The sequence below is a fragment of the Piliocolobus tephrosceles genome, chromosome 1 (assembly GCF_002776525.5).
Source record: "Piliocolobus tephrosceles isolate RC106 chromosome 1, ASM277652v3, whole genome shotgun sequence".
Classification (NCBI taxonomy): domain Eukaryota; kingdom Metazoa; phylum Chordata; class Mammalia; order Primates; family Cercopithecidae; genus Piliocolobus; species Piliocolobus tephrosceles.
Window position 1 is genome coordinate 211,421,297 of NC_045434.1, and position 11,530 is coordinate 211,432,826.

The window sequence follows — 11,530 nt, forward strand, 5'->3', positions numbered from 1 at the left end:
GTGGCTGGGTACAGTGGCTCATGCCTGTAATCCCAGCACTTTGGGAGGCCAGGGCAGGCAGATCATTTGAGCCCAGGAGTTTGAGACCAGCCCAGGCAATATGGTGAAACCCCATCTCTACAAAAAATACAAAAATTAGTCGGTGTGGTGGCATGCACCTGTAGTCCCAGCTGCTTGAGAAGCTAAGGTGGAAGGATCATTGGAGCCCAGGAGACGGGGACTGCAATGAGCAATGATTGTGCCACTGCACTAGGCCTGGGTGACAAAGTAAGACCCTTTCAAAAAAAAAAAAAATGTTGTGGCACACACCTGTAATCCCGGCATTTTGGGAAACCAAGGTGGGAAGACTGCTTGACTCCAGGAGTTCAAGACCAGCCTGGGCAACACAGAGGGACCGCATGTCTAAAATTAAAAAAAAAAAAAAAAAAAAAAAAAAAAAGTGCCAGGCCCAGTGGCTCATGCCTGTAATCCCAGCACTTTGGGAGGCCAAGGTGGGTGGATCACGAGGTCAGGAGTTCAAGACCAGCCTGGACCATATGGTGAAACTCCATCTCTACTAAAAATACAAACATTAGCCAGGCATGGTGGTGGGAGCCTGTAATCCCAGCTACTCGAGGGGCTGAGGCAGGGAACTGCTTGAACCCGGGAGGTCGAGGTTGCAGTGAGCTGAGATCACACCACCGCACTCCAGCCTGGATAACAGAGTGAGACTCCATCCAAAAAAAAAAAAAAAGAAAGAAAGAAATAAAAGTTGTGAGCATTAGATAATATATGTAAAACAGTATCTGGAAAAACCCCTGTAAACTGCTATACAAATTCATTCATTCAACAACTATTTATTGAGCTGCTCCTGTGTGCCAGGACTATTCTAGGCAACACAGATGGAGAGAGAACAAAGAGACAAAAGCCCCTGCTCTTGTGGGGCCCACATTCTACCACAGCCATCAAGGGCTTCAATGTCTAGCATTAGATTCAGTCAGGAAATCTCCCCGGCGTGCTGGCTCTGCCACTGGCCAAAGCCACTAGCCTGGGATGACCAGAGCATCTCTGAGTCTTCACCTGAACAACGGAGGCTTGGTCAAAGTGATTTCTAGACTTGAAAAGATGGAAAACGTGCTTTTTCCTGCATATCCAGCCATACAGAAACTGCTTCTATATCTGGCCCATTTGAAGAATTGTGAACACAGTAACAAAACTATCCCTACAGATTAGCCTGTGACTAGTCTCTGACATCATGTTGTAAATTAAACATGGGACCAAAGTTTTGAGGTATTACAAAAAAAGGCAAATTATAAAATCCAGAGAGTGCTGATTAGAAAATTTCAAATTGGCTTAGCAAGATCCATCATAATGAAAGCAAGACTGTAAATTACAGGTAGGTCTGAATGGTTCAGCCACCTCTAGTTTCTAATGCAAGGTGCCCTGGGGAATAACTTCACGGCTTCAAGTGATTGATTGGGAATAATGTATTCCGATGGGAAAGGGAAGTGAGGAAAGAAATTCATCTCTCACCAGTGAATTACTCCTCCTGGCTAAGAGCTTCACATCTTCAGTGTTAATTGTGGTTCTTTTCGCATGTCTGCAGAAAGGGCAGAAGCAAGTCACCAAAATGTTTGGTATTATTTAAAGTTTTGATGAAACACAGAAGTTCACGGTTAGACTTCAAAAGAGCAGGGATCTCTAAGTAGCCCATCCTTTTAGAAAAAGGGCATTAAGCAAAAGTGACACAAAAATTTGTGAAGTTCCTAAGACCCCAATTAAGTAAAGAGATGGAGAAAGCAAAGGCCCATCTCTCCACCTCCGCTTAGGGCCAAGGGTACCGAAGAGTACAAACACAGACAGGAGGCTGGGGGCTTAGAGCCCTTCCAAACCTGGCTTCCTTGGTTACAGCTAAGGCCGCAGAAAGATCAAGAAGGTCAGCGTACAACTCTAGTGCAGAGAAAATGAGCCTCACGATACAGAGGGTACCTGCTTAAATAGACACTAAATAGAAGAACAAAGAGAACCTCCACAAAGCACGGCTTTACTTAGGTCAAGATTCTGACATTCTCCAAGGGCTAACTTACAGGAAAAAGCATATGCGGATGCCTCCTAATGCCCCATTCCCAACAGGTAGTTAATGCATTCCCTCCCTCTGCAATAACACAGGTAGAACAAAGAAATCCTCTCTTTTTCTTTTTTTTTTTTTTTTTTTTTTGACAGAGTCTCATTCTCTCACCCAGACTGGAGTGCAGTGGCACGATCTTGGCTCACTGCAACCTCCACCTCCCGAGTTCAAGCAATTCTCTGCCTCAGCCTTCTGTGTAGCTGGGATTACAGGTGCCCCCACTATATTTTTAGTAGAGACAGGGTTTCACCATCTTGGCCAGGCTGGTCTCGAACTCCTGACCTTATGATCCAGCTGCCTCGGCCTCCCAAAGTACTAGGATTACAGGCATGAGCCACTGCACCCAGCCACAAAGAACATCCTTTAAACTGGAGTCTGCTTCTTGCTCACAAATTGGACTCAAATTCTCATTCTAGTCCTTTTATCTTTGCTAGGAAAGGTAATTTGAGATAATAAGCTCTATTCAATAATATATTACTCTGATTACACCCTTTCTTTCCATTTCTAATTTTCCCACAAAATACACAGGTACTTTGTAAGCAGGAATAAATAGGCATCTGTGCATCCTTAATAACTAGCAAAGCGGCCAGCACACACGGTGAGCCCTCACTGAACAACTGCTGAGTTAAAAGATAAATTCACACAGAAATTATTCTCCATAATTTGGCCAAATTAATCCTTCACATTCTGCTAAATATACAAATATCACGTCATCTCATCATGATTGATAGTATCTGCTTGTCCTGAGATAATATCCACTTCAAGAGAGAATTTTCTAATTAGCAACCTGCAAGGACCACACAGAAGAGAAAACAGAGGTGACACAAGAGCAGCCACAAAGAATGAGGCCAGTACACAGATGTTCTGTCTGGGTGGAGAATATTAAGTGCGCATGGACAGGGTGGCCTAGTCTCAACCTCACAACCAGGCTGCTCTGTCTATATTTACATTCTTCTTAAAGTACAGTAAAAGGAATAAGCACAATGAACCATTTACAGAGTGAACTTATCTGTTGACAAGAAAGTTTTAGGAAACAATGATCTCAGTCCTCTCCACCACTTCAGCTTTGCCTCCGGTATCTCTGCACTAAGGCCCTTGATGGAAGAAGCAGGGCATCCTCTGCCAGCCACTGCATATCGTAGACTCTCCTAAGTCAAACCTCCAACTCCAGAAAATTACTCTAGCTAGGGAAAATAAAAAGCAATTTTTCATATAATATGCTTTGTAACACAGCCTTAAAGATGATTCCCAAAAGTTCCCAGAATGTATTTCCTATAGAATATCTATCTTCTTCAAAATGTTTAACAATACTAGGAGACTACAGATTTCAAAGCTAAATAAATTCACAACTCAGGCCAGGTGTGGTGGCTCATGTCTATAATCCCATAGCTTTGGGAGGCCGAGGTGGGTGGATCATTTGAGGTCAGGAGTTCGAGGCCAGCCTGGCTGACACAGTGAAACCCTGTCTCTACTACAAAGACAAAAATTAGCCAGGTGTGGTGGCAGGCACCTGTAATCCAGCTACTTGGGAGGCTGAGGCAGGAGCATTGCTTGAACCCAGGAGACGGAAGCTGCAGTGAGCTCAGATCACACCACCGCACTCCAGCCTGGGTGACAGAGTGAGACTCCATTTCAAAAAAAGAAAAAAATTAACAACTCAGATTGGCAGTTGCTTTCCAAAGTCTGCCAGTGAACTGATTTAGAATTTAATTGTGTATTCTCTGGCCAGGCATGGTGGATCACACCTGTAATCCCAGCACTTTGGGAGGCTGAGGCAGGTGGATCACCTGAGGTCAGGAGCTCGAGACCAGCCTGGCCAACATGGTGAAACCCCATCTCTATTAAAAACACAAAAATTAGCAGGAGTGGTGGCGTGTGCCTGTAGTCCCAGCTACTCGGGAGGCTGAGGCAGGAGAATCGCTTGAACCCGCGAGGCAGAAGCTGCAGTGAGCCTAGATTGAGCTGCTGCTCTCCAGCATGGGCGAGAAAGAGAAAGACTCTGTCTAAAAAAAAAAAAAAATTGGGCCGGGCGCGGCTCAAGCCTGTAATCCCAGCACTTTGGGAGGCCGAGACGGGCGGATCACGAGGTCAGGAGATCGAGACCATCCTGGCTAACACGGTGAAACCCCCTCTCTACTAAAAACTACAGAAAAAGCTAGCCGGGCGAGGTGGCGGCGCCTGTAGTCCCAGCTACTCAGGAGGCTGAGGCAGGAGAATGGCGTGAACCCGGGAGGCGGAGCTTGCGGTGAGCTGAGATCCGGCCACAGCACTCCAGCCTGGGTGACAGAGCCAGACTCCCTCTCAAAAAAAAAAAAAAAAAAAAAAAAAAAAAACTGGCCAGGCACAGTGGCTCATGCAAGTAATCCCAGCACTTTGGGAGGCCGAGGTGGGTGGATCACGTGAGGTCAGGAGTTTGAGACCAACCTGGCCAACATGGTGAAACCCAGTCTTTACTAAAAACACAAAAATTAGCTGGGCGCAGTGGCGTGCACCTGTAATCCCAGCTACTTGGGAGGCTGAGGCAGGAGAATGCCTTGAACCCAGGAGGCAGAGGTTGCAGTGAGCTGAGATCGCACCATGGCAATCCAGCCTGGGCGACACAGCAAGACTCCATCTCAAAAAAAAAAAAAAAAATCCAGCTCCTGTTCTCAAGTCTCCCTCTTGCTCCAATGCTCCAAAAAAGAAGAAAAAGAAAAAAGATTTTAAATGTGTATTCTCACAGAAACTTCTCATAACAAGTTCACCAAAAAGAAAAAAGATGCCAGGCACAGTGGCTCAGCTCATGCCTGTAATACCAACACTCTGGAAGCCCACGGTGGGAGCATCACTGGAACCCAGGAGCTCTAGGTTGCAGTGAGCTACGATCCTGCCACTGCCCTCCGGCCTGGGTAACAGAGAGATCTTGTCTCAAGAAAAAAAGAAAAGAAAGAAAGAAAAGAAAAAAGAAAACAAATTTGTCTTAATGAAACAATGTTACAAATATTCATTAGGTTCCCAGGCTAGCCTAGAGAGGCTGTGTAACGTATTGTTGACTTGAAACAGTCCATCTTTCTCAAACTGGGGTAAAGATAGTCTTGGGAGTAGAGAAAGTGTGACAGGGACAACTGAAATCCACAAGATAACCAAAGCTGGCCTTCCAGGAGAATCAATTGTATTCAGTGATCAACTTTAAAACAAAGCTTTTTTGTATGCAAGCAAACTGGAATTCACACAAAGGATGAGTCTTCAAAGAAAACCTGTAGTTGTGGGTTGTGCCAAGAAGAGGGGGTGCTTCCCTGCCTCTGGCTGCACCCCCAGATTCCTGGAGCCTCATCACTGGACTCTGGACTCACTCAGTTCTCAGAGGCAGCCTTTCCACAAACTCTCTCTCTTTTTTTTTTAAAGAGACGGAGTCTCACTGTCACCCAGGCTGGAGTGCAGGACTGCAGTGGCATGATCTCGGCTCACTGCAACCTCCACCTCCCTGGTTCAAGCAATTCTCCTGCCTCAACCTCCTGAGTAGCTGAGACTACAGGTGCACACTGCCACACCTGGCTAATTTTTTTTTTATTTTATTTTAGAAGACGGGGTTTCACCCTGTTGCCCAGGCCGCTCTCGAACTCCTGAACTCAGGTGATCCACCCACCTCAGCCTCCCAAAGTGCTAGGATTACAGGCATGAGCCACCGCACCTGGCCTCCACGAACACTTTTACGTAAAAGATGTTGTCCTTCCTTGTGGAGCTTATGGTCTCCACACACAGATACACACACACACATGCACGCACATACTCCCTTCCCCGCCAGTACCCAGCAAAAGAAAATCAACCGTTTACCTGGCACAGTGGCTCACGCCTGTAATCCCAGCACTTTGGGAGACTGAGGTGGGCAGATCACTTGAGGTCCGGAGTTCAAGACCAGCCTGACCAACATAGTAAAACCCCATCTCTACTAAAAATACAAAAATTAGCCAGGTATGGTGGCGCATGCCCGTAATCCCAGCTACTCGGGCGGCTGGGGCAGGACAATCACTTGAACCCAGGAGGCAGAGGTTGCAGTGAGCCAAGATTGCACCACTGCACTCCCGCCTGGGTGACAGAGTGAGACTCTGTCTCAAAAAAATAAAATAAAATAAAATCTACATTTTATGTACTTTTTAAAAAACACAGAATATCTGAAAGCCTAATGTGTTATCATGCCCTTTCTATTCATTTTTTTTTTTTTGAGATGGAATCTCACTCTGTCGCCCAGGCTGGAGTGCAGTGGCGGGATCTCAGCTCACTGCAAGCTCCGCCTCCCAGGTTTACGCCATTCTCCTGCCTCAGCCTCCCAAGTAGCTGGGACTACAGGCGCCCGTCACCTCACCCGGCTAGTTTTTTGTATTTTTTAGTAGAGACGGGGTTTCACCGGGTTAGCCAGGATGGTCTCGATCTCCTGACCTCGTGATCCGCCCGTCTCGGCCTCCCAAAGTGCTGGGATTACAGGCTTGAGCCACCGCGCCCGGCTCTATTCATTTTTTTAATAGAATTTTTACAGAAGTATTTTCAGGCTGAGCATGGTGGCTCACACCTATAATCCCAGCACTTTGGGAGCCCAAGGCAGGATTGCTTGAGTCCAGGAGTTCAAGACCAGCCTGGGCAACATACCAAGACCCAGAATCTCTAATATATGTATTTGTTATTATTATTATTATTATTATTATTTTTTGAGACGGAGTCTCGCTCTGTCGCCCAGGCTGGAGTGCAGTGGCCGGATCTCAGCTCAATGCAAGCTCCGCCTCCCGGGTTCACGCCATTCTCTTGCCTCAGCCTCCTGAGTAGCTGGGACTACAGGCGCCCGCCACCTCGCCCGGCTAGTTTTTTGTATTTTTTAGTAGAGACAGGGTTTCACCGTGTTAGCCAGGATGGTCTCGATATCCTGACCTCGTGATCCACCCGTCTCGGCCTCCCAGAGTGCTGGGATTACAGGCTTGAGCCACCGCGCCCGGCCTATATTTATTAAGTATTTTAAATGTTCATTGTTTTTTTTCCCCCACAGCTAACAAAGAAGTAACAAGTAAAGGTGATAAATATCTTTCACCGGGGAGGAGGGCCACACATAAGGGACTCCCGCCTCAGTCAGCAATGACTACGCCACATGAGCTACCGGTATCCCTTCATACTATCTTATCCCTTTTGGTCAAGCTGAAGATGCTAAGCGGTTTTCAGGGACGAATATCCACAGGAATAGGACAGATTGAGAGCTTGCCCTCCGAGAACCCACTGCTTTAATTCATTCGAAACAGGCATCCGAGAAACAAAGAGCTAACGGGAGCAAGGTGAAAAGTAAGGGGTGTGGGAGAGGCTGGCACCGAATCCAAGTGGCAGCAGATTAGAAAGCTTTCGCCCTTTCAGGCCTTTGTCATTCAAACTGTTTCATAAAAGCAATTTGGTGCAATTGTTTTCAATTACCTGCGGTACTAATTGAAGAGCTGAACATAAATCATCTGTAAAAGCTGAGGCTTTAGCAGCTGAAAGCAAGTCACCCTCTTTCCAAGGAGTGTGTCTTACTCAGAACAAATGCGGCAAATGAAAACCCCTGCCTGCCATTCTGTGTACACCTGCAAGCAATTACCACTGCGGACATGCTGCGGCTCCCTCCGCAGAGGGGCAGCCACCCCCGGGCACCATGTTCTCAAACCCTGAGCAATCAAACCACCCGAAGACATGGCTTTTAACACAGGCACCACCATTCAGGGTCCTGGAGACGGTATTCACACCTTTTTAACTTGGAACTGAATAACTTGGGTTCTTTAATAAAAAATACTTGGAAAACTTCAAAAAATGTTCAAATAAGTCTGAATCACCGTGATTGAGGCAGGCGTCATGTTCTTGCAGAACCATGATTAGAGACAAGCCTCCACAAAACACACGGCAAACTGAATAGCTAAAGCTCTCCTGAAATAACCCACCAGATGGAGAGGCCCCAAAGAGCTGCACAGACGCAGCGTCGGATAACCAAGTTCTCTACCCACCTTGCAAACGTCTCAAGGTCTTTGGCAAAATTTTCTGAAAGAGAAAGATACACACTTTAGGCACCCTCCCATCTAATTTCAGAAGCAGCAAAAGTGAGGCCTTAATTTCTACAGCCAGTACAGTGACTAACACAACAAACCTTCTTAAAGGTGAAAGGAGGCGCTTCCAGGAGCCCTGCCATTCCCTAAGAGCCTTTAGCTCTTTTTTTATTCATGATGACCTCCTTGTCCTTCCCAGAGCCCTCCACCCTTCATGGCAAGTCTTCCATTAACTTTGACTCTGCCTTTGGTTTCTAGAAACTATCCTTTAACTTCTGCTACAGTTAAGGCCTGTGAGGTCTTTCGTTTTCCCTCTGAAGTCAAGCAAATACCAACGCTAAAGCTCAGCTGTCAAAGAAACTATGGGTAATATAAAAATATTATAAAGCACTGAAACAAAAAATGTAATGTCTAATGTTCTAGCCGTCAGGGCAGTTTAAAACAATAAAATAGGCCGGGCGTGGTGGCTCAAGCCTGTAATCCCAGCACTTTGGGAGGCCGAGACGGGCAGATCACAAGGTCAGGGGATTGAGATCATCCTGGCGAACACGGTGAAACCCCGTCTCTACTAAGAAATACAAAAAACTAGCTGGGTGAGGTGGCGGGCGCCTGTAGTCCCAGCCACTCGGGAGGCTGAGGCAGGAAAATGGCGTGAACCTGGGAGGCGGAGCTTGCAGTGAGCTGAGATCCGGCCACTGCACTCCAGCCTGGGCAACAGAGCGAGACTCCGTCTCAAAAATAAATAAATAAATAAATTAAATTAAATTAAATAAAGGCGTTAATGCCCCAGTGTTAGTGTAATAGGAAAAAAAGAGTTCTTCCCATATAATATCCACAACTCGCAGCCAAAAAGAGCAGTGTCTCATGAAGAATGCATGATGATAATATTCTCGGTCTGCTGGTCAGACTCCCCACGGCTCCCACCCACGTACTGCTCCCAGGTGAAAGCAACCTTTGGGGTTTACAGACATGGCTAGGGAGGCCGAAGCTTCATACCGCACTGTCGGAAAGTCAGCTCCGAAATGGCCGCAATGGTTTGTTTGCTGAACTGCATCTCTTTGTCCAATGCAACTTCCTCGCAAAGACAACCCACAGTATAGTGAACTGCTGCCTTTAGCCTCTGGGGAAAAAAATCGAAATATTTCATGGGTAAGGTTGCAAATAAGAGCTTTTCACGGCTTAAAAAATTAAAACCAAGGAGAGGGTCTGCTCAGCCCAATTCCTTCGGAGCTTTCCATAATGGCTGAGTGGCTTTTCAAGTGTACTAATCAGTTAATGAGGCCCATTGGAGTGTGACTTGTAGAAACATTACCTCCTTGTTAATGGTTATGATTTATGTCAGGCAGACAGAAGGAATTGGATGGCAAGTCAGTGAGGAGACAGATCAGACACAGATCAGACTCGTGCCTGCCAAGGCCCTGCGTGGTTTTACTCCCTTATTCCAAACTATCTGCAGAGTTTGGACACATGCCTGAGTAAAGGCATATGCTAGGTGTTTGGGAGACAATGAAAAACCAGGCAGGGAACTTTGCCCTTCATGTGGTTAATCAAGTAAATACAGAAGGATCCCATCCCTCTGCTGCAAGCCCCTGGCAGCCCCAGGCCTGCATGTCACAGAGGACAAAAGTACAACATGGGAAAGGCTCAAGAGGGCACACCCACCCCTCTAGATTTGGGGGGTTGGGAGGCTACCTCCACCGGGCCCTCACTGCTCCCTGGCAACCCTTTTCGGTTCTGAAAAAGATCACTCCGCCGCTTGCAGAAAATTACCGAGGGGAGGATGAGCCTCAAGTGCAAGACAGCCTAAGCAATGGTCTCGGCCACGTGTCAACAGTTCTGTTGAGCCCAGGTGTGGGTACTCTGCCTCGGGGCGAAGACAGAGCTGAGCTGCACATGATGACAGCTGAACCCACGAGGGCACAAAATCTACCAGCAAGTGTTCAACGCATAGGCAAGAGGAGGAGGAACTGCCAAAAACGCAAGTCCAGGACCTCAGGATAGAGGTCAGGCAGATGAGGAGGGCATCTACCTTCCTGAATTTCAGACCTCACAAGGCTAGGTAAGCTGAGGCCTCTGGTAGGAGAAGCCAAAGCGCCATCGACCTGGGAGGCATGAAGATCACAGGTGTGGTCATTGCACACTACAGCCTCGAACTCCCAGGCTCAAGTGAACCTTCTGCCTCAGTCTCCTGAGTAGCTGTGACTACAGGCCCACACCACCCTGCCCAGCTCAACATCATCTTTTTTACTTATGGGTGAGGGTCAGGGTACAGGACATGAATTCTTCTGAATGCTCTTGGCTCCAGGAATTTTTCTCAGACTTTCCTCCTCCTCCCCTCCCCCTGGCTGGGCTGGGGGCATCACTGCATTTAGAGTCTAAATCACTAAACTCCTCAAGGGCAGGACCCTGTCAATTTTGTTCACTGCTGCCTACCAAGTGCCAAGAACAGTTGGTTGCATGAATAGGGGGAAATCTTCTACAGGCTAATCACAGCTGAGGGGCAAATTTCTCAGCCCATCTTTGCAGTTTCATTTCATCAGCAAGCATTTGTTCGTCTGTTGAGAGCCAGGCCCTGTTCTGGGGACTAAGAACACAGGCCGGGCACAGTGGTTCACACCTGGAATCCCAGCACTTTGGGAGGCCGAGGCGGACAGATCACTTGAGGTCAGGAGTTCAAAACCAGCCTGGCTAACATGGTGAAACCCCATCTCTACTAAACATACAAAATTAGCTGGGCGTGGTGGTGGGCGCCTGTAATCCCAGCTGCTCAGGAGGCAGGAGAACCTCCTGAACCCGGGAAGCGGAGGTTGCAGTGGGCCGAGATGGAGCCACTACACTCCAGCCTGGACAAGAGCAAAAACTGTTTCAAAAACAAACAAACAAACAAACAAAAAAACAGGGCAGGCAGGACCAAAGAGACAAGATGACTAAATGCAACGCGACATCCTTAACAGAATCCTGAAGGAAAAAAGACAGCTAAAAGAAACATCTTTTTTTTTTTTTTTTTTTTTTGAGACGGGGTGTTTCTCTGCCGCCCGGGCTGGAGTGCAGTGGCCGGATCTCAGCTCACTGCAAGCTCCGCCTCCCGGGTTTCCGCCATTCTCCTGCCTCAGCCTCCGGAGTAGCTGGGGCTACAGGCGCCCGCCACCTCGCCCGGCTAGTTTTTTTTTTGTATTTTAGTAGAGACGGGGTTTCACCGTGTTAACCAGGATGGCCTCGATCTCCTGACCTCGTGATCCGCCCGTCTCGGCCTCCCAAAGTGCTGGGATTACAGGCTTGAGCCACCGCGCCCGGCAAGAAACATCTTTAGGACAAGTGGGGTCACTTGACCATGGACTGCACGTTCAATAGCGTTTCATCAATATTAAACTTTCTTTTTTTTTTTTTTTTTTTT

At 47.3% G+C, this 11,530-nt stretch overlaps 2 protein-coding genes across 2 annotated transcripts in view; both read right to left on the reverse strand.

Annotated features, from left to right (window-relative positions):
* Nucleotides 1–8,129, reverse strand: part of LOC111544658 (cortistatin) — a 17,292-nt gene extending 9,163 nt beyond the window's left edge. Inside the window, exons 1-2 of the mRNA XM_026449770.1 lie at nt 8,098–8,129; nt 1,513–1,579 (exon numbers count right to left, since the gene is read on the reverse strand). The gene's annotated coding sequence lies outside the window, so the exon portion shown is untranslated. The remainder of the gene's footprint in view (nt 1–1,512; nt 1,580–8,097) is intronic.
* CENPS (centromere protein S) overlaps nt 1–11,530 on the reverse strand; it is a 15,897-nt gene that overhangs the window by 1,570 nt on the left and 2,797 nt on the right. Inside the window, exons 2-4 of the mRNA XM_026449769.2 lie at nt 9,133–9,256; nt 8,098–8,131; nt 1,513–1,579 (exon numbers count right to left, since the gene is read on the reverse strand). Coding sequence (XP_026305554.1) covers nt 1,513–1,579; nt 8,098–8,131; nt 9,133–9,256 — 225 coding nt within the window. The remainder of the gene's footprint in view (nt 1–1,512; nt 1,580–8,097; nt 8,132–9,132; nt 9,257–11,530) is intronic.